A 21,245-nucleotide genomic window follows, 5' to 3' on the forward strand; every position below is an offset into this window, starting at 1 on the left:
ATTTTGCAGCCTGCGAGTGCAAAAAGCCGGGTGGGGGGCGATGAGGTTCTGTTTTCCACCGAATACTACATATGTATAGATATAATATTGGACTTGTTTGAAAAAAATTCAACGTTCCGAAAGACTTTTTGGAGCGGGAAAAGCTACAGAAAGGGGGTTTCATGAGAGGGGAATATTGTATCTTGTGCCTACCTGACCCAACCTACCCGCTCGGTGAGCCCGGGTTTTTGTTCGAATCAATACGTGCATTCTCTCTCGTCAAATCTTCGGGGGTGGGGTTTGAAGTCCGATAAATCCTATAAAAATGCCTCAAATCTGGGCAACCGCCCGCACTCCGGGAGCCAACCCAACCCTGTGGCCGTTTTTGCCGCCCCGGGAAGAATAGAGGAATCCCATAATATCCCTTCGAAGCAGCTTTTGTTCTCCCCCCCCCCCCCCCCCCCCCCTCTCCCTTTTTTTTTCGTGAAGATGCCCACCCCCAACAATACCCGCCATGCAAAAGTCATCGATAAGCGCGATTTCGATGCCGGTCGACCTTTTCTCCTTCGCGATACTGAAGATGAGGAGGAAGATAGTGATATTGGCCGTGGGAGAGACAGAGGTGAGCTGCGTGGTGATGGCCGCAGCCACAACGGCCATGCCGGTCACGGCGACGGTGACGACTACGGTGATGTCGCCTGCGAAATTAGTGAGCGGGATAGGAAGACGTGGAAGCGACAAGTGGTAAAGGTCGTGAGCTTTACATGGGGAGTTGGGAGTGCGTATGTTAGGCCCTTTTTATTCTTCCTAATCTTTCATCACCCCTCTCCTGGGAGTATAAAGTGGCTTGCTCCATGGCCATCATATATACACAAACCAATTAATTGATTCTCTTCGTTGGGGATATATATGATGAAGACTCTGCGCCGGAAGCATAACCGCATTCTCCCTCTACGGACCCCTCCTCCAAACCCGCCTCCATTACTCTCAGTTCCGCGTCAATGCCGTCGCCGTCGCCGCTGCGGTTTCCATGTATCTCCCGGTGGCATTTTTCGGTTATCTCTGCGATAGATACACCCCGGGCCCTATATCGTTAATTTCTGCCTTCCTTTTCGGCAGTGGCTACCTCCTCGCGGCATTCACGTACAAATCCGGACCGCCGCTTGACGTGGGCGGCACGGGCTGGCCCTTCGCGGTTATGGTTATATCCTTTGTTGGCGTGGGTGCTGGCACATGCTGCATGTATCTCGCCGCCGTCACGACGTGTGCGAAGAACTTTGGCCGCGGGAAACGCAAGGGCATTATGCTTGCACTGCCTATTGCGGCTTTTGGGCTCAGTGGCATGTGGCAGAGCCAGGTGGGGAGTCACCTGCTCTATGAGCGTGGGCCGGATGGGCAGAAGGGCGATGTCGATGTGTTCAAATATTTCCTTTTCCTGGGGATATTGTTGATTGTCGTTGGGGTTGGTGGGACATTTGCGTTGCGCATTGTGGATGAAGAAGAGATGATCGATGAGGCAGTGGAGGAGCTGGAGCGGAGTGGGATGATTGGCCAAAATGACTTTTTTCGCTCGAGAGAGGAGATTCGGGCTGCTATGGCTTCTTCGTCCGTTTCGTATGGTACTATGGATGGCATCGTGGCCGGGGCCGACACACCCATCGAGACTGATGCTCAATCCCTCACGCTTTCGCAGGAGGAACGGGACGACTACCAGAAAGAGGATCGGAGGAAGAAGGACTGGCTGCTTAACCAAGAGACGAGGCTGTTCTTGAAAGATAGGACAATGTGGTGGCTTGCTGTTGGGTTCTTTTTGATAACGGGCCCTGGGGAGGCATATATAAATAATGTATGTTTTACTAATTCCCCTCACCCTCCCCCACAATTATCTTTTTTCCTTCTATTGTAACTCGTCTTCTCCATTCTACACGATCCCCACTAACTTCTCTAAACAAAAAGGTCGGCACCATAATCCCAACCTTAACCCCTCCCTCATACCCTCCCAACCTTGCACCTCCCGCTGGCAGCCGGGCAACTCACGTCACATCCATCGCCCTAACCTCCACCTTCGCCCGCCTCTTAACCGGTTACCTATCCGACCTCTTCGCCCCGTCCCCAACCCACTCCCACCTCCAACCCGTCTCCTCCTCCCCCACCGCATCCCAGCAACCGCAATCCAGCCTCATCCGCCGCACAACGTTCTCCCGCCTAACCTTCCTCCTCCCCTCTGCCCTCCTCCTGTCCCTCGGCTTCCTCTTCCTCGCCACACCCATCCCCCTCTCCGCTCCGCAATCCTTCCACCTAACCACCGCGCTCGTGGGCGTCGGCTACGGCGCCTCCTTCGCGCTCGTCCCCATCATCATCTCCGTCGTGTGGGGCGTGGAGAACTTCGGAACGAATTGGGGTGTTGTTGCCATGTTTCCCGCAGCGGGGGCCGCGGTTTGGGGTGCGGTTTACTCTGCCTGCTATGAGGCGGCGAGGAGGACGGGTGATGGGAATCAGCAGTGTGTTGGCTGGCGCTGTTATGGGTTTTGGGCCCTCGGGTGCACGGCTAGTGTCTGGGTGGCTATTGGGTTGTGGGCGGTTGCGTGGAAGGGGTGGAGGCGGCGGCGGGTTGTGGTCTGATTGATCCGCAGCGATGAGGTTTGGAAATGCGGGTGTAGTTGGTTATCTCGCTATAGTAGCCAGCCATAGCAGGATATTATGGCTTGTCTGACGGGACAGGGACTTATAAGTTGTGCTTGGCATTTTGGATCGGCCCCTGCGGACTGTTCTGAACATTTCTTTTTGTATATGTCTTGTTTTGCTTTTTGTTTACCACCCCAGCTTTGTTGTATAGTATAGATAACAACCTGATTTCGGGAATATATATAGATTTTTTTTCCTCCTTATGGATAGTAAGTAGACTAATAATATGGACAGGAAATTGGCTTGATTTGCCGTTGCCCATGGAAATACAGATAGATAGCTCCGCTCTTTGGATCCGGGATTGGTAGGTTGAGGATTTTGAAGAATAGGCAATTTATTAGAGGGTAGCAAGGGATTGATGCAACGCTTCAGTCAAACAGCAATCATCTGAGCAAAGTATGAAGAAAAAGTCAAAGGATCCCCCAAATATTAGATAGATAGATAGATATTGTGCGTGGCTAGATTGAGCAGAATTTGTGAATGAGTTATAATGGGTCGTTTGCTACAGATATGTACATCTATATAAGCGGAGAAAGAGGGAGAGAGAAAGAGAGGGATTTAATTAAGGCAATTTTACTCCTGTCATAAATCTTGTAACCGCTTCAATGTTCTTACGGGTTGAGTTAGTTGGAGTAGTGCGAATGCAGAGAAACCGACGACTTCGCGTTAAAAAGTGTTTTGTAGATATACATGAGTGTGTTTATACCACCAGCACAGCCCAAACCCAGGTCATGACTGTGGATTACCAACTCTTCAATAATTGCTACCGGGATGTGTCCAATAGGTGGGGTGATCGGGAACTACCGTACTCAGCCAATAACTTCTCATTTCTCTTGTTTCGCCTGGCCCCTTTCCTCGATCCTCCCTTCCCTGTTGGCAACTGCGAAAGGTGCATGAGGATATAAAGAAGTAAAAAACCATCAGTGATACCCAATCGAAATGCCAATAAAAAAATAAACAAACAGGGGTATGAGAGTGAAACTGTATTCATATATCAAAGAAATTTCCAATGAGAGGTGCCAGAGTTATGTTTTGATCTAATTATCGAAAGCGTTACAGACCATGAAGTAAGATCGTGGCCGCTGTAGTAATAAAGGGGGCGATCGTTAATGATAGGTATATATAATGCACAAGGCCATCAGATATCGGTTGATGATGGATTCAAGCCCGTGAAAACTTTATATAAACGCTTGCTCATAGCGGGGCCAACGCGGGCATCTGTCAGGGCACCACTTCTATTTGCACATTTCTGAGATGGGGGTTTGACCGTTAGCTTATTGATTATTCAATTATAACAATCTTAGTGTCTAAGAGACAATTGGGAAAGTGAAGTCTGGAAGGGATGTTGAGGCCTGGCAGTAAAAGAAACGGAAGATAGGGCCACCAGATATAAGGGAACATAACATACCTTTACATCCTCCAGAAGTAAGGGCCCTTGCTCCTTCAATTTTGTCGCAAGATCTCCCACAGTGGGATATTGCGATGCTATTCCATATGATATCGGAGCGGTTACACGCTGAATCTCTTGTAGCATTTTGACATATGTGTCAGCGTTATCTTCGCCTGACTTCACCTGACCGGCGTCCATGCAGAATGAAGCGTCGTGCAGATTTATGAGCTCCTGACCGTAGGGTATCGTGGAAATATGTTCAGTGAAATTCTTAATCCACTCTGCGGACTCACTCGGTGCTGCGGTGTGCTGGATGAGGCAACCATGCTGCACTTGGAGCTGTAACAGAGCATCTTCGATGGTGTCGTCATCGACTAGCGCAGGTTGGAGCGCTGCTTGTTTGGGCTTTCTTTGGCGTTTGGGTGGCTGTTGCGGTTGTTGAAGTTGCGGGATACATTCTAATTCTCGAAGAACAGATGCCTGGTATGCTCTGTTCCTTGAATTGTTATTCTTCTTCATCCACATGCCTAGGCCTTCGATGAGATAAATTGGTTTGCAGCCGGAATAAGTACGTTTTATTTTGAGGACATGGGAATCGAGGCTATTGTCACTATTTACTGTTGCTATCGACATGTCAACAAATTCCTGTGCCAACAGTAGACATAGGACATGTGTTTCCGTTCTAATGGTCAGAGGGCAAGGCTCCCAGAGTGCAGCCTCATCATCATACTGAGCAGTGACTTTCCTCCTCCATGTAACGATATTTGGTATGCGAGTAGAAACGAAATGCTTTTCCACTCCGAGATGTCGCATGTACTCCGTAACTTGGTTGCCAACGCTGGATTCTTCAAAGCTAGTCGACATGTCTATAATCATTTCCGGCGTGGAAATTTTCTTATCGAATTTCCGCTTGTTGGCTTCTGCGAGGTCAGCAGCTAGTTGCTTCTCTTTTGCTTTTTGCTCCTTTAATTTTTGCTTCCGTGCTTTCACTTCTTCCCTCTCTTTTTCGCGGCGTTCCATTGCAGCTCGTCTTTCTGCTTCCCGCATTTCCCTACAAGTAGTGGACATCTTGGGTGCCCTTTCTGATTTGGACGTTGGAAGCACTGGCGGAGGGGAGCTCGAATCTATACCTGTCGTTGGGTTTGGGTCTGGCATTCGCATTCTAGAGTTTGAGGGTATTGATTTGGACACATGGGTGCTAACTCTCTGTTTGGATTGGATGGGTTCAGCCGACGAACGATTTTGAATCCGCAAGAGTAGATTCGTTGTTTTATCGGACAAACCGGTTTTCAAAATAGTTGGTGACGGGATATTCAGCGGACATCCAGGAGAAGGTAGGTCGTCCGTTTCTATTATACTATCGTCTAATGTTATGATAGCAGGAGTTCTTTTTGCATGATTGCCCCCATCGTGCGTGGATGTCCCATCCGCGGCTGATGATGTAAATTCAATAGGGTCTGATATGTCGCCATTCCATTTACGGCTTTTCGTTGAATTACAGTCATTGTCTAATTGGGTTCCTGGAGAAGATATAATACTCTCTTCCAAGTCAGAAAATAGGAGTAGTGGGCGTTTTTCCGGGGGAAGGGTAGGTTGTCTGGGAGGGCTCAGGCCGCGCTGGGAACTCAATTTTCGCTTCTTGGAAGGGTTTGTGTCTCCCCAGTCGAAAATTGAATCATCAGACGGGATGCCAGCTGTGCGAGTCAGTGGCTCGGATGTTACGGGCGACGGACGGACTGGATGTGTCTCCGAAAACGGCGATGATAAGAGGCTGATGACTTCAGGCATGATGGGTTCCGAGCACGCAAACCCAAACAAGTCAGTTGTGCTCCTAAGAAGATATCAATTTAATAAATTTCTGCATATATATCATCATCCAAAACGACGGTCAAGTTCATATCCCAAGTGCGGGAAACAGAAACACAGAACCAGAATATCCAAGGCCAAAAGTTATCAGTGAGTGGAATAGAAGAAAGAGAAAGAAAACCACGAGAGGTATTGCCAGCACCCAGCACCTTTTTATTGCGCTTCTTCGTGTTTCGGAATGAAATTTGACTTATCATCAACGTTCGAATGTTGCAAGGGTTTGGGCAAACGCGATCTCAACACGTGATCATGTGACTACTTTGCCTAAAAAGGAAACCTGCTCTGCAACTTCAAATCCAATGCTTATCTCAGCGAGCTCAGACCCTCTATGGCTCCGGTTGCAGCAGCATGACACTAAACTACTTTAATTACAAGTCATGTGCTCAGAGCAATTCTCATCAGAGAAGAAACAGTTCATCCTTCTGTGGAGATTGTTGAGATTTTCATAGATTCTTCAAATTATTCAACTTTTACTTTCAATTACACAATCATCATATATATTTGATATTTGTGAATCATCTTAGCTTGTAGCTAAAGAAAAGAAAAATATAAATATATAATTTTTATATTAAAAAAATCAATATTTAATATAGATATATCTTATTAAAAATAATCATTTTTTTTCTGATTGAAATCAAGTAATAGCAGATTGTTTCTGTGTTTAAAAAAAAATGAATTGATTTTAAGGTGATACTTCATATCTAAGAAATGGGAATATGAAAATAAAAATTGATACCATCATAAAATATTGATTTTCCTAGATCTCAAGGTGGTACAAAGATGCTGAATAGATGAAGTTGATTTGATATTCTCATCCATATATAAAATATAGAGTAAATCATTTCCATGTTGCTAACAAACTGGATATAATAGACGCAACAGAGATATCTATATTAGAAAATAGATACATAGCGATAGATACATGGCGAAAGAAAGGCACGGAACAATTGTAGTGTAGTGGCAACATTGTCTATATAATGCTCACTGATATCTGAGATTTTAAGAGATCAGTAATTAGCTTTGAATAATAGAGATTGCTACTTTCTTAATATTCTTTATATTGTAATGTGACGGCGCCGAGGCGATTGCTACTCGGCAGCGGCACAGAGGAGGATGGTATATAATGGGAAGCCTTATGGGTGGGCTTGATTATCTCGCTTGAACCGCGAACTCGTAGAATACTATACAAATACTGAACTACCAGAGGTACTCGGCACACTATGAATATTGTATGAGGACAGTGGTAACTCTGGTATCTTATTGTCAAAAGATAAAAGACGAATCGCTGGCTCCTGGAATAGAGAGCCAGCATCTAGCTATTCTATATAGACAACGGGCAGCCATCCTCCCCTCACTCTATAAGCGAGGGTAGCCGAAGCAACTCCGCAGTGGCGCTGCATTGATCTGCCAGAAGGAATCCAGACCCCGTATAGAAACAGGATTCTCATATCTCATCAATCGGATCCTCTTCTATTGCATCCGAATGATGTCATAGGGTGGTTGGAAACCGGTTCGGACACCTGCGTGATGTCATGGGATAGATGGGATTATCTGAGGGAAACGATGGGCCGTGTGGAGCCGTCACGGGGCCTTGGCACAACCAAGGGTGTGACAATGCCCTCCCCTTTAAAGGCATAGTCCCGATGCCTCAAGATTACCGGATTGGGAATTATCTTTGTTGTGTAGCAACGGTTGCCAACCGCTTTGGCAGCGCGCGCGCTGCGCGGCATAAAGGAATGGGTGAGTCTTATTCGACGTGATTCTTCTGCTGAATGCGCAGTCCTTCTTTTTCTCCCCCCCCCTGGTCTGCAATAGTGAGTGCATGGGAACGTCGTCCTTGGAAGACAGTAAGGGGGCTTATTCTGATGTTTTCTAGTGGGTAAAAAACGTCTACGTGGTGCAGCTGCGGCCTCTGTCGCGGCCAAAAGGGCCAGGTTGGAGGCGGAGGCGGAGACACCTAGCAGCTGTGGGGGTTCTGCTCCTCCCCCCCTGCCGCTGTCACACCGCCCCCCCCCCGCCAATCAACAGGGCGATGTATGACCCCGCATGGTCGTTCGGAGAGGACCTCAGGGAGAGCTTGGTTCCTTTGCTTTCTCCTTGTGGGGAAACCCCGGTGCGGCGCCTGGCTGGCACCGCTACCTGCCTTCGCTGCGCCAAGCAGCTTCGAGAAGGGGGGATCCTTTGCACCCGCCCCTCCGCCCATTCACGCTGTTTCCGTTGCGTGAAAAACAACGACACCTGCCTTCCTGTACGTACTGCTCCTTCTGTAACGGCGCCGTGCCGGTTCTGACAAGGCGTATAGGTGCCAAAGCAGTACAGGGCCAAAGTTGTGGATCTCCAGGCGTTGGCGGATTCCGTCCGTTCTGGGGAGGTTCCCAAGGCCCGTCTGGAGAAGGAGGCGAAAGCGTGGGTCTCCGAGGTGGAAAAACACTTCAGAATGGCCGGCCCTAAGAAGAAGGGGTCGGCCGGCGCCGCCGTTGGAAGCGCCACGGAGACAAATCGTTTGTTGGAGAGGATCTCGCTCCAATTGGAGCAGGTGACTGAGGTGCTTTGCAAATTGGTAAGTTGACACTTTGTTGTACTTTCCTACACCCCCCTGCGGCGCCGCAGCGCTAACTCCACGGCAGGCAAAGGTGCCGGTGCCAGGGACTCCGTCGGTGGAGGAGGAGTTCGGTGGGGGTGAGGTGGTGGAAGAATGAGGCCTTCAGGTGTTTTCTTCGATCTTCGTGGGCTTCGGCCCTTATAGAATAATAGCGACCCTCAGGCCAAATAAAATTGCATTAATTGTTGGTTCTTCATATCCCTTTTTTCCTTTCTACCGCTCTGAGATCTTTGAGCTGCGTAACCTCATTAAACTCCTAAAAACCCCTAGGGAAAAATAGGAGAAGAGTGTTACAGCGTCTTCGAGGCACCGGCTCACCACCGCGAGATCATCTCTAAAAAACCCTTTGGGAAAAAGAAGAAGTCTCAAGCAGCAGCTCTTGCCTAACCACACCTCCGACGTGCAGCGGGGCGGTCTCTACTAGCCACCTCATATTTTGCGATCTCTTCCTCGGCATTCTCTAAATGCTCAAGCGGTTCCCATGAGTTCTCGGATGATGGATAACCTTCCCATTTGACAAGGTATTGAACTTTGTTGTAGTGCATTCGTTTGTCCAATATTCCTTCTACAAGATATTCGGTATTACCCTCAATCTCGAGCCCATCCGGCCGAGGCGGCTCCGCCCCGGGTCGTTGCTTATAGGGTTCCAAATAGGAAATGTGGAAGACAGGATGGATAGATTTGAATCCTGAGGTTAGTTTCAACTCATATGCCTGCTTACCCACTACCCTTATTATCGGGAAAGGTCCCAACCATCGCTCACTGAGCTTCTTGCACGGTCTCGTCGTCTTGATGTTCTTTGCTGAAAGTAACACTTGATCCCCTATTGAGAACTTCATTGGAAGGTGTTTTCGATTATAGTATTCCGCCTGTCGCTCCTGGGCGCGGCGGATGCTTTTCGCCGCCTCCCCGTGGATTCTATCCAGAAGCTCCAATCTAGCTTTTACTTCTGGCACCGAGGGGTACTCTGTCCCACGATCCCGTTCGACATTCCGACTGTCTATCCCCCCCTTTAGGACGTCGTCCGCGACGTCACTAGGTAATGAAGGATTATACCCATAACAAGCATAAAAGGGGGACACTTTTAAGGTTGCATTCTTTGCATTGTTATATGCGAATTCGGCGGTCGGAAGGTGTCTAGGCCAGTCATTCTGATGATATGAACAGAACGCCCGAAGATGGTGTTCTAATGTCTGATTCTGACGTTCAGTCTGGCCATCTGTCTGAGGATGGAACGCGGTGCTGAGGAGGCGCCTTATCGTAAGGTGATAGCAAAAGGCCGACCAGTATTTACTGGTGAAAAGGGATCCTCGGTCTGACACTAACGATTTCGGAGAACCGTGATCACGAATGATGGCATCTAGAAACAGGTCAGCCAATTCAGGGGCTTTAACCTTCTTGTGGGTAGGGATATATTTGGCAAAGCGGTCGACAATAACTAGAATTGAGTCATATCCTTTGACTCTTGTCGACTTCGGCAGGTCAACTATGAAATCCATCGATAGATCCTGCCATGGGCCCTTTGGAACAGGCAGTGGCGCCAACTCGCCATACTGCTTGTGCCGCGGAACCTTTATCCTCTGGCAGACATCACAAGTTTCAACATACTCCTTGACATCTGTCCGAAGCTTGTCCCAAACGTACTTACGTCTCAGGAGCTCTTCAGTCTTCTCTAATCCGAAGTGCCCAGCATGGGGATCATCGTGATGAATCCTCAATAACTCCTGGCGCACCGCCCTGCTACGAGGGACAAAGACTGAACCATTTAGCAGTAGGAGTCCACATTCCCCTAGTTGCCAGCGACTTGGTTCCTCGGCGGCACCGCCCCGCTCAGGGCTTGCCCCTTCCAAGTTCGACCCGGATCCTTCCTCCTTCAACTTCTGGATTCGAGCCGCAGTAAGGGCGTCCCCCTGCTGCAACTCACCAATGAATTCTAGAAGCCGTTGGGTTGGAAGGTTGTAGACCGTTTCGTCTTCCGCCAATTCAATGGCAGCAAAACGTGGCACGAGAAGTTCATGACCTTCAGTGCCAGTCCCCTGCGGGGACCCGAGTTCTCCTCCACCTGTATAGGGTCGCGCAGCTGCCTTACCGGCGCCGTTCCCAAGCTTTAGAGAACCCCAACCCCCTGCAGCCAGTTTCTTCTGCAGTGATGGTAGAGGTCCCTTTGTAGGATCCTCATCCCCATCAACGATATCATAATCGGGTCGCCTTGATGGCGCATCGGCGGGGTTAAGCCGACCTGGACGGTATCGGATAAAGAAATCATACTCCGAAAGCAGCTCCGCCCACCTGGCTTGACGTCCTGTCAAGCTCTTTGTTGTCAAGAAGTAACGCAAATTTGCATGGTCGGTGAGAACTTGCACCGGATACTTGCAACCTTGAAGGTAGTGTCGCCAAATCTTAAAGGATTCAACTATTGCCAACATCTCTTGATCATGAGTATCATACCTTCTTTGCGTGAGCGATAGCTTCTTGGAGAAGAAGGCCACTGGTCTCCATTCACGGCGCCTTGTAGGTTCTGTGAAAAAGCCTTCTCCTACAGGCATTCCATTGCCTGTATCTCCAGAGGTTATTAACCCCCGATCCTTCCAACGTTGGAAAGTCTCCGGTGTCAACTGCGAAAAGATTCCGCAGACACCATTCCCAGATGCATCAGTTTCACACTGACTGGGTAGGCCGGGGTCGAAGTGATTTAACATCGTGGCATCTGCAAAAGCTTGCTTCAATTCTTCAAACGCCCTCACAGCGTCTTGGGTAAGGATAAACGGTCCCGTTTTCCTGCCTTTAACACTTCCCTTTAACAAATCTGTAAGGGGGGCAGCAATCCGCGAATACGCATAGATGAACCGTCTATAGAAATTCGCGAACCCTAGGAATACCTGCACCTCGCGGTACGTGCGCGGCGCCGGCCAGTCCTCGATGGCGGAGACCCGGCTCCTGTCCATTGAAATGCCATCAACCCCAACAATATAACCTAAGAAATCAATCTCCTGTGTGTAGAACGAGCATTTCTCAGTGTTCGCATAGAGCTGGTGTTGCTTCAAGCGATCCAACACCTCCCGAACGTGGGTATCATGTTCTTTTTCCGTTTTCGAGAAGATTAGGATGTCGTCCAAGTATACTATGCAGGAGACATCGACAAGGCCCCGCAGTGCCTCATTTATGTAGGCCTGGAAGGTGGCCGGAGCGTTGCAAAGACCAAAAGGCAAAACGAGATATTCAAAATTGCCGTACTTGGTACGAAAAGCTGTCTTCCAAATGTCGTCTTCGTTAACCCTTATTCTATGATAGGCGTCCCGTATGTCAATCTTCGAGAACACCCTTGCTCCGGATAATCGATCGATCATCTCATCAATTAATGGTAGTGGATAGCGATCCTTAACCGTCACCTTATTGAGGCCCCTGTAGTCTACGCAGAGGCGCAGCCTACCGTCCTTCTTGGGCACGAATAGTATAGGTGCCCCCGCTGGACTCTTCGATGGGCGTATCCAGTTCTTTGACTGCGCTTCTTCAAGATATTTGCGCAGAACGTCCAATTCCTTTACTGACAAATTGTAAAGGGGTCCGTACGGCGCTGTCGCGCCCTCTTCAAGTTGGATCTTATGTCGCACTTTGGTATCAGGAAACTTCGCTGCTTCCTTTTCTGAAAAAACGTCCTTGTAATCTGTGAAGAGACGTTGCGTTCGTCCGCCTTCAGTGGCAGACATCACTGCTAATCTGGCAGTGAGGGTGGCGGCTTCTCCGCCTGCCTCCAAGTCCAAGTCACCTGCTACACAGTATATCGACTCAATCTTATCCTCGAGATTCTTCCGATGGAACTCTTCGGGTTCCTCTATAGCTGCCTCTTCGTCGGTGAGGCGGTACCGCCACGCCTGAGTGACCCAGTCGATGAGAGGATTGTTTTCTCTCAACCACGGGAGACCTAGGATGACGTCCTCATCTATGATGTTGACAGCGTGGAGGAGCAGACTGCTCCCCTTGGAGGTTCCTTCAGAGTCCGTGGCCTCACACTTTGTTTGAATGATGCCGAATCGGTGGCATTTTGTTCCATCTGTAAACTTTGCGTGGCCCGGCGGACCTATCTTTTTCCAACCCTTCATGAGTGAAAAGGAATAGGATATGAAGTTAGCGTCCGCCCCGGAGTCGACTAGGCACCTCACTGGCACCTCCCCTGATGGGGTATTCATCTTCAAGGTTACATGGACTCGGAGTCGTGAGGATTGTCAATCCTCCTTGGGTTTTTCCTTTTTATCTTCAGTGGATACATTTGCCAGAATGGGAGTCGTCTTCGAGGAGGTATCTCCTCGGTTCCTTCCCTTCTTCGACTTACGGCAATCACTGGCAAAATGGCCTGAGATTCCGCAGTTAAAACAAAGGTTGTTATCCAGTCTATTTTGGCGTTCCTTTGCAGTAAGTGAAGAACTGGAACGCTTTGAGTTCTTCTTTGCATCATCCGCACCGGAGCCGTCATGGCGCCGTTTTGATCCTGTTGTCGGTTGCTTTGAGGGAGTCTTGTCCCCCTTCTTCTCATGGTGTTGATTATTCAAATAGATTCGAGAAGCCAGGTTGACAAGCTCGGTGCGATTGGTGGGCGGACTTTGATATTGCGATATCGTCGTCCGCACCTTATGAGTCAGCTTCGCGAGGTAAAGCTGCGTTTTCAATAGATTCAAATCGTCAGACAGTTCCTCCCAATATTCTTCGAATCTTGCATTGAAATCGGAAGGATTCTCGTCGTCTCGTTGACGTAGTGAGTTGAACCGCTGCGCCGCCGTGAAGGCGCGGTTACGGTGGTCTTCAATCTGGTCCAGAAGGAAGTTCTTGAATTCTTCCCATGTCATGGCAGCATTGCTACGCTCAAGCTCCCTTTCCTTGGTCGCCCATGTAGTTGCAGGGGTGCCTTCGAGGAGGCTCGCGGCGTATATGACTCGTACCTCATGGGTATTAAACTGGCTCAGGTTAAGGCGGAATTTCCGTTCAAGGGCCCTCGTGAAGCTGTGGAATTCAGACAGCGTCTTGCCCTTGTAATTCGGCGGATCTCCAACCTTGATCCCTTTATCTCCATTGTAGACATAGGAGTGTAGGGGCCGCGGCGGTGGCAGGGCGGCTGGAGGGCCCATGCCAAGGTGAGCGGCGGGTTCAGGAATCTCAGATTCCTGCCGGGGTAGAGGTGTACGCGCTCTAGGGGACGACGTGGAGGCTCCCCCAGAGGGTGCGGTCCCAGCACGGGTGCGTGGGGCCATATCGATCAATAGAGCTCGACTGATTCAAACGTGTAACCAGGTCGAGCGATTCGAATTGTAATGTGACGGCGCCGAGGCGATTGCTACTCGGCAGCGGCACAGAGGAGGATGGTATATAATGGGAAGCCTTATGGGTGGGCTTGATTATCTCGCTTGAACCGCGAACTCGTAGAATACTATACAAATACTGAACTACCAGAGGTACTCGGCACACTATGAATATTGTATGAGGACAGTGGTAACTCTGGTATCTTATTGTCAAAAGATAAAAGACGAATCGCTGGCTCCTGGAATAGAGAGCCAGCATCTAGCTATTCTATATAGACAACGGGCAGCCATCCTCCCCTCACTCTATAAGCGAGGGTAGCCGAAGCAACTCCGCAGTGGCGCTGCATTGATCTGCCAGAAGGAATCCAGACCCCGTATAGAAACAGGATTCTCATATCTCATCAATCGGATCCTCTTCTATTGCATCCGAATGATGTCATAGGGTGGTTGGAAACCGGTTCGGACACCTGCGTGATGTCATGGGATAGATGGGATTATCTGAGGGAAACGATGGGCCGTGTGGAGCCGTCACGGGGCCTTGGCACAACCAAGGGTGTGACATATATGTACTTCACACTATTCTTGTAATTACTCTTATAACTTATCTTTTACAATTCTAATCACTCTAAACTTTATTTGAATAGTCTGTTGTTATGCACATCTACAACAAAACACACAATGTTAGTTAAAATATATAAGATGATTTCAATATATACAAAATCTTTTGAAAATCAATCTGAATCCTCTACCATCTTCAATAATCACAATGCTCAATTGCAATAGTTAAACAATTAAATTTATGAATGAGAGTGGTGCACTCTGTAAAATGTAATAAGCTTGATTCTCTATCTATGTCATGACATGAGCTATTTATACTCATGGATGATGTCTAGCTATTGCTCTAATAGGCAAGTATTAACATGATATGATATAATGTAAGGCAAGTGAGCAGAGTGGGCATAGAGCATAACAAGGTGTAGCAATTGCCCGGCCTGAAAAGGCATACGCCCTTGTAGGCTAACATAGAAAGTTAAGTGCATAAGCAATTTTATCATGAGCTAGTAGATTGCAGGTGTCAGAGGTGTGGAAAAACTTAGATGGTAATGCATAGTGAGATAGCAGAAAAAAGGGATAAGAGCAGGTCAGCAAGGGAATGATGGAGATTAATTTGTGGAATCATCCGAGTTCGCAGGGGCGTTTATAAAGGTGAAGGTGGATGTGGTAGACACATTAACTGATACTAAGGTGGTCATTGTTTGGTCTTCATGTTCTTGTATCATTGCGAGGGCGGTGTAGGCGGTGTTTTGACTGTTGAATATGTCAGTGTCAATACTGTAGTTTTCTAGCAGATTCACTTCAATTAGTGCTGTAGACCTGGTTATAACACCTATCATGATATCATCATAGCTGAGAGCTGTGGCAGCAAAGGTGAGTGAGTGTAATCTGAAGTAATCATATTTCTGTCATTTCAGCTTTGCCTTGATGTCTGATGAGCTAATGTGTTTCTCATCTGTCAGCATGCGCGCGGCTTCGCTATAGCACTCAAATGTAACTAGATTAGCAGTATAATCAGTGAGAATAGTTTCCTTCAAATGTCTGACAAGATTTTTATTCTGTTGACTTTTTCTTTTTTGAAGTTTCTGATCATATTTTAGTTTGTACTTCTGCGCCATGGTGCAATGATGCTCTGTATCAGCTGCAAGGTGTTATACTTCTGTGTCTCAGTCAGCTTTGAAGCCTTGAAGTTCGAGCTTGACTTGGTTCAGTTCTGTGAGCAGGTTGTCTGTGTCTGGCTGTTCATTGTCTGAATCTACAAAAAGGTGTTTTTGCTGTTTGTCTTTGCAGGCAGTTGGTTTGGCAAGGGTTTCTGTGGCTGTGTGAGGGGTGATGACAGTGTGAAGAGTGAATAGTAGAAGATAGTATATAGTGTAGTAGAAGATAATAGTAATAATAATTATAGTAGTAGTATAGTTGAAGTTGTAGTTGTAGTTGTAGTTGTAGTTGTAGTTGTAGCTAATCGCTGAAGAGGAAAAGAAAGAGAAAGAAGATGTGCGAAACACATGCATCCATATATATATACATATAGAAATAGTGGTAGCGAGAGTATAATGGAAAGAGGTAAGAATAGACGAAGATATAAACAAAGATAATATAATAATAAGGAAATAATAAACGAGTGCATTACAGGCTGCTGGTTCGCGTGCCTTCATAGTTGTCGGTATGGGCATGGTGACTGATGTAGACACATGTGGTGCTCTTTTGGCATTTCTGACTGATGCTTTTACAGTGGTTAGAGTATGTGAACAGCATTACATAGAGTGTGTAAACAGCATTGCATAGGTTGTTCTCCACTGCTGCAGGACAGGAATTCATACACTGTCTTGTGATAGATGTCATCTCTAATGCTTCAGCTGGTTCTGTCTTTACACAGCTTGTCATCAAAGTCAAAATCAATTAGCTAGAAGGTGCTCAAGCTCTTTACTGTGAAATCTTTGTTTTTTATGATGTCTAGCAGGATTTGGCACTGTTCATTACAAGGCAAGCAGTACAGAGGTGGGTAGTCGCCTTGTGCTATTTCATTATAGAACAGAAATCTGGCGTCGAAGTGTGTGTAGTTCTTCAACTTTATAAGAATCCAGTCATCCATCCATTCCCTATCTTTCTGTGTTGATGAATTGTTTGATGTGAAGTGGGTGAGTGGTTTTGAGCAGCTGCGGTCTTTTTGATTCTTTGTTGGCGTGGGTGTGAAATCAATTGACCATCATGAAAAGGAACTGATAGTTGATGTGTCTGTTTCATGATCTGAGAGCAAGTCATAATGAGCTTGAAGCCTCTCAATGAAGTCTCTAAGGGAGTTTACCATGATGAGGAGGTGAAATAAGGGTTGTTGAAGAAGGTTGTAAGTTGTTGTAAAAAGTGAAAGATGCTGAGTGTGATGGGGAAAAGAGGAGGGAATTGAGGTTGAGATGTGAGAGGCATTATGAGTAGTGAGGTTAGAGTTGTGTTGTTGAGGGGAAGTGAATAGGTGTGTAGAGGGGCTGAGAGCAATTGATGTAATAGTTGCTTAGAGTTTAAAGAAAGAGAATGAATGTGAACAGTAAGTTCTTTATGACTCTGATGATTTCCTTACACTTTGATCTAGCAGTGATTTTACACTGATTTATATTGTTGATGTCCTTTATTGGCGCGGCTTTTGTAGGCTGGGAGTGGTTGGCTTCATATTTCCGTATGAGCTCATCACAATTCATGTCGTCTTGCCTAGCTCAGACATCATATTCTGACTCATATTCTGATCAGTGAATGAAGTATTCAATGATTGTCTTTCCTCTGTGTTTTACTATTCAGCAGTCGACGATTGTATCAACTTTATAGAGGGGGTTGTCCGTGGGTGCATTGACTAGAGGTGGGAGATGTTGTCTTTTATGACAGTTGTAGAGGTTCTTGGATGGACAGGGTTCCAGCTGAGTGACTGAGAGGACTGAGTGTATCTTTCAGTGAGGTGGTAAGTTGAAATGATAAGTGAGTTTGCCAACTTTCTGAGCAATTCTAAACAGGCTGACTCTTTGTTGTTATAGCTTGTGATTAAAGTACTTGTCTAAAACGTGGTAGCCTTTATGCAACTGGATGTACACTTCATCGCCAGTCTTGAATTCTATGGGTTTATGGTGACAACCATAGACACTCTTCATTCATATGGCTGCAAATTTCAGCGCATCTTCCACTTCTCATCTGACTGAAAAGTCTTGCTGGCGGAGATGGAAGGGGTTGAGTTTGTTGAAAGGGTGCGTGATCTCCATACTGTAGACGAGGTGTAGGGGACTCTTGCTGATGGAGGTGTTCACCACAGTGTTGAGTTCAGCTTGCAGAAAGGGCAGGAGCTTTTCTCAAATGTAAAATTAACATGTGCTGTAATGCAATTTCAACTGTTAAATTTGTCCGCTCACTTTGACCATTTGTTTGTAGGTGGCTGGTTGTGGAAAAGAGTAGCTTGGTTTCAGACTTCTGAAAGATCTCTTTTCAGAAGTCACTGAGGAATTTCAGATCTTTGTCTGAGATTATATATGAGGGCCATCCTCAATCTGTCAAGGCAAGTCTCTTGATGAATGCAGCAGCTCAGTTAGCTGCATTCCAGATATTCTTTTCTGAGACTAGAGCAATTTGTTTTGTAAATTTGCAAGTAATAGATAGTATAGTGTTGTGCTTTTTGAGTGATGGTGGTAAGCCTAGGATGAAGTCCATGGTGATGGTATGAAATAGGATAGATGGGGTGCCGATCAGTTGTAGGTTGCTGTAAGGTGGGTGATTCTTGGGGGTGTTTACTTGGCATTTAGAGCAATGATGGATGAAGTTAGAGACACTCACTCTAAGGCGGTGTATGCATAGTGGTCGCAGTCTTTCAATCATCTTAAATTTGCCAGTGTGCATCTCGCCGTGTGCGAGCTGAAGTACATCCATGATCATGAATCAGGGAATTACAAGTCTCTTTGTACTGTTGTAATCCACAGTGTAGTGTAGATCATTGTGGATTTTGTATGAAAGGTTGATAGAGATGAGGAATAAGTCATTTGTTCTTATTGCTGATTTAATCTTTGCTCAGTGTGGGTCTCTGTTATATTCTGTTATGATGGCTTTTTTGATTTCTGAACTCATGTGGATAAGGCAAGCTGTGAAGTTGAGTACTGGGGTCCGATAGGCGTCCTCCGTCTGGCTGTATTGGGTGTGAAGATCATCGATTATATCATCTTGACCTCGGGGCTGATGTGAGCTTGGAAGCTTTGATAGAGTGTCTGGGATGATGTGTTGATGATTTGACCTGTGGAAAACAAGTACTTCTAACCACTGAATATACTCAGTGGTGCAGATAAAGTGTAAGTTTGTTTTGTCTGTAAAGAATGATATCAGAAATGTCTGTTTGACAATATCAGCTGTTGCTGAGTGGTCTGAGAAGGCAATAACTGAAGCTCAAGAGGCTTTGACAATGTGATGAATTTGTTTCAGAGCTCAAACTAGCTCAGCTGTCTTCAATTCTGTCAGTCAGAATTTACATTCTGCATTGAATAATGTCTTGCTGAGAAATATGATGGGCTTGATATTATTCTGAGATGGTGGTTTGTTCTTCAGTCAATCTGAAAGTAGATTTGTATGGTATAAAAAGGCGCTGAACCCCTGCTTCTTATATGCATTGATTTCAATGTAGAGTATTTTGCTGATGTTATGATGCATTAAAAAGGTGGGTGAGATGAAAGTCTGCTGTAGACAGTTGAATGCATCCTCTTCTGCCTTAGTAGATGTCATAAGCACAGTCTTGTGCATCTTTTGCACAAAGTTCCTCTGTTTCATTTCTTTATTTGGGGCCTCCTTGAGTAGTAGTGTTTTCCATAGTTGTAGCGGTTCGACAATGTGTGCGGAGTATGGGATATAGTTACATAGCCATCCGGTGACCCCCAAGTATGTTTTCAGGTCCTTGAGGGTAGTCGGGAAGATAAATTTTGCTATTGCAGTGAGTTTTTCAGTTGCTGTAGTAAGTTCCATTCTGAACACTCACTGGCTCAGCAGAGTGATCGTGGGGAAATCTATGAATGATTTCTCAGAGTTGAGTGCGACTCCTAAGTTGCTCAGAATGGAGAAAATAGCATACAGATGTTGTATGTGATTGTTTAGTGTGTCAGAGAAGATAATGAGATCATCAATGTAAACTCTAATATATTGTTTATGTTCACAGAGCTCATAATCTATTTGATATTGGATATATTGAGAGCTGTTGCAAAATCTCATAAAAGCAACTTTAACGTGTTCTTGATCTCTATAGCTAATGACTGTGAGCTTGTGCTGGTCCTCAGAATGCATGTGCCATTGGTAGAATCATTTGATGATGTTCAATACTGAGATGAACTTTTTACTGATCATGCAATTTAGAATGTTGGCTTGTAGTGGCATCAGATAGCTATCTCTTTCAGTTATTTTATTGAGATCATGTAGATCAATGACTACTCAGTCTTTTTCAACTGACTTATTTTGTATGTGGGTTGTTTGTCAAACAATGAAGATTGAGATGCTGAAAGGTATGTGATCTGTTGTCCAAGCCATTCTGTCTTTGTTATGCAGTTCATTAAATGTTTTGTCTATTACTTTTTTATTACAGATTGATAAAGGGTAAACTCTGATTTTCTTGAAATTGACTTCTCAGTTCTCTTTAAGAGGGACTCATATTCATCTTTCTCAGTCTACTTGAGTGATGTTCTCCTTGTCTTTTCAGATATTGTACTTATGCAGTACATCTGACAGTCTGACTGCTGTGTCATTGTTGCTGTAGATGGTAACATCTAGGGGTGTCATATGCTCTATGTGTAGTGGATTGGTTGGGGATGGAGTGGTTGAGGTGGTTGCTAAAGCTTCGATGTGTGATATTTGAGCTCCGTGAGTCATGTTGAACTCAGTTAGAATGTCTAGATGCATGTTCTGCGGGACTGTGAGTGGTTTGGAGGAGGTGTTCTGTATGGGGATATGAAAGAGTCGGTGGTCGGCAACTGCCGCGAAGATTATAGCTGGTAATATATGAAATATGAAGGAGTAGTCTCAGTCTGTCTGAAGTGCGCCCTTAAACTTGATGAGTATGAGCATGTAGAAGTGGGTGGGAATGATTGTGTCTGTACTTGCAAAAATAGTTCTGCTTGAGAGCCGGTGTCTCTTTGATGTAACTGTCAATGTGATGATGATGTTGTTGTAGAAGTGTATGATTGCTCTACAGAGCTGAAAATTCAGCAAGAATTCTTTAGATCTAAAGATATCAATTTCAATGAGAGAAATGACATTGAGGTTTTTAATTATGTGAACTTCATGGGTGATTTTGATGATGATGTCATTGCCATCAGCGTCCTTGCCTGGGAAGTGCAAAGGGAGGTTGGTGTACATTGTGAACTCATGCAATTGATCACCGAGTCCTTTGATCTTGACAAGTGTGGTGGGGAGGATGGTTATGTGTGGGTCTTGAGTGAGTAGCCACTCTTACTGATCGTGCTCATGATGTAGTCTGAATCAAGGCAGATAGAGGTTAAAATGATAGAGCTTTTGACATATACTTCTGCAGTTATGTATCTTCATAAGTGGAAGGCTGCATCAGAGGGTTGATGCTGTCCCACACAGCTAGTAGAGATTACAATGAGTGTTGTCTTGTGATTAATGATTAGATAATTATTTTGAACTGTGTTTGACAAATCTGCATATGAAGAAATATGAGAGGTAATATGTCTGTGCAAGCAGTTGTTGAAGGGGAAAGATGCATCACAGTGTTTACAAGAGATGATAAGATCAGTGCTATGCTGTGCTGACTCTGCCTTGTCAGCATCATCAGTAGTGAAAGGGTAGAGTTGTTCAGTGTTGTCATGCGCGAAATATGAAGTCCATTTCTGTGCTTTGTCATAGTCTGACCTCC

General features: G+C 46.0%; 7 protein-coding genes across 7 annotated transcripts; 3 read left to right on the plus strand and 4 right to left on the minus strand.

Moving 5' to 3' along the window:
* Positions 1-468: 468 nt before the first annotated feature.
* Positions 469-3,144, plus strand: HCAG_00330 (conserved hypothetical protein; the record flags this gene model as incomplete). The annotated part of the gene is made up of 6 exons (XM_001543234.1): positions 469-761; positions 898-1,825; positions 1,936-2,464; positions 2,899-2,968; positions 3,045-3,060; positions 3,127-3,144. The coding sequence occupies 6 exons, from the start codon at positions 469-471 to the stop codon at positions 3,142-3,144; spliced, it is 1,854 nt and encodes a 617-aa protein (XP_001543284.1).
* A 658-nt stretch (positions 3,145-3,802) lies between these two features.
* On the minus strand, positions 3,803-5,842 carry HCAG_00331 (predicted protein; the record flags this gene model as incomplete). The annotated part of the gene is made up of 3 exons (XM_001543235.1): positions 3,803-3,913; positions 4,073-4,655; positions 4,785-5,842. The coding sequence occupies 3 exons, from the start codon at positions 5,840-5,842 to the stop codon at positions 3,803-3,805; spliced, it is 1,752 nt and encodes a 583-aa protein (XP_001543285.1).
* A 1,619-nt stretch (positions 5,843-7,461) lies between these two features.
* On the plus strand, positions 7,462-8,619 carry HCAG_00332 (predicted protein; the record flags this gene model as incomplete). The annotated part of the gene is made up of 4 exons (XM_001543236.1): positions 7,462-7,660; positions 7,797-7,954; positions 8,223-8,480; positions 8,548-8,619. The coding sequence occupies 4 exons, from the start codon at positions 7,462-7,464 to the stop codon at positions 8,617-8,619; spliced, it is 687 nt and encodes a 228-aa protein (XP_001543286.1).
* Positions 8,620-8,905: 286 nt separating this feature from the next.
* Positions 8,906-13,765, minus strand: HCAG_00333 (hypothetical protein; the record flags this gene model as incomplete). Its single annotated transcript, XM_001543237.1, has 3 exons — positions 8,906-12,616; positions 12,853-12,911; positions 12,982-13,765. The coding sequence occupies 3 exons, from the start codon at positions 13,763-13,765 to the stop codon at positions 8,906-8,908; spliced, it is 4,554 nt and encodes a 1,517-aa protein (XP_001543287.1).
* Positions 13,766-15,534: 1,769 nt separating this feature from the next.
* Positions 15,535-16,041, minus strand: HCAG_00334 (predicted protein; the record flags this gene model as incomplete). Its single annotated transcript, XM_001543238.1, has 2 exons — positions 15,535-15,833; positions 15,999-16,041. The coding sequence occupies 2 exons, from the start codon at positions 16,039-16,041 to the stop codon at positions 15,535-15,537; spliced, it is 342 nt and encodes a 113-aa protein (XP_001543288.1).
* A 2,893-nt stretch (positions 16,042-18,934) lies between these two features.
* HCAG_00335 (predicted protein) lies at positions 18,935-19,345 on the minus strand (the record flags this gene model as incomplete). Its single annotated transcript, XM_001543239.1, has 1 exon — positions 18,935-19,345. One exon carries the CDS (start codon positions 19,343-19,345, stop codon positions 18,935-18,937), a length of 411 nt encoding a protein of 136 aa, XP_001543289.1.
* Positions 19,346-19,853: 508 nt separating this feature from the next.
* On the plus strand, positions 19,854-20,847 carry HCAG_00336 (predicted protein; the record flags this gene model as incomplete). The annotated part of the gene is made up of 4 exons (XM_001543240.1): positions 19,854-19,875; positions 20,141-20,230; positions 20,598-20,804; positions 20,843-20,847. 4 exons carry the CDS (start codon positions 19,854-19,856, stop codon positions 20,845-20,847), a joined length of 324 nt encoding a protein of 107 aa, XP_001543290.1.
* Positions 20,848-21,245: the final 398 nt, after the last annotated feature.

Source organism: Histoplasma capsulatum, genomic scaffold, assembly GCF_000149585.1.
Source record: "Histoplasma capsulatum NAm1 scaffold_1 genomic scaffold, whole genome shotgun sequence".
NCBI classification, from domain to species: Eukaryota; Fungi; Ascomycota; class Eurotiomycetes; order Onygenales; family Ajellomycetaceae; genus Histoplasma; species Histoplasma mississippiense.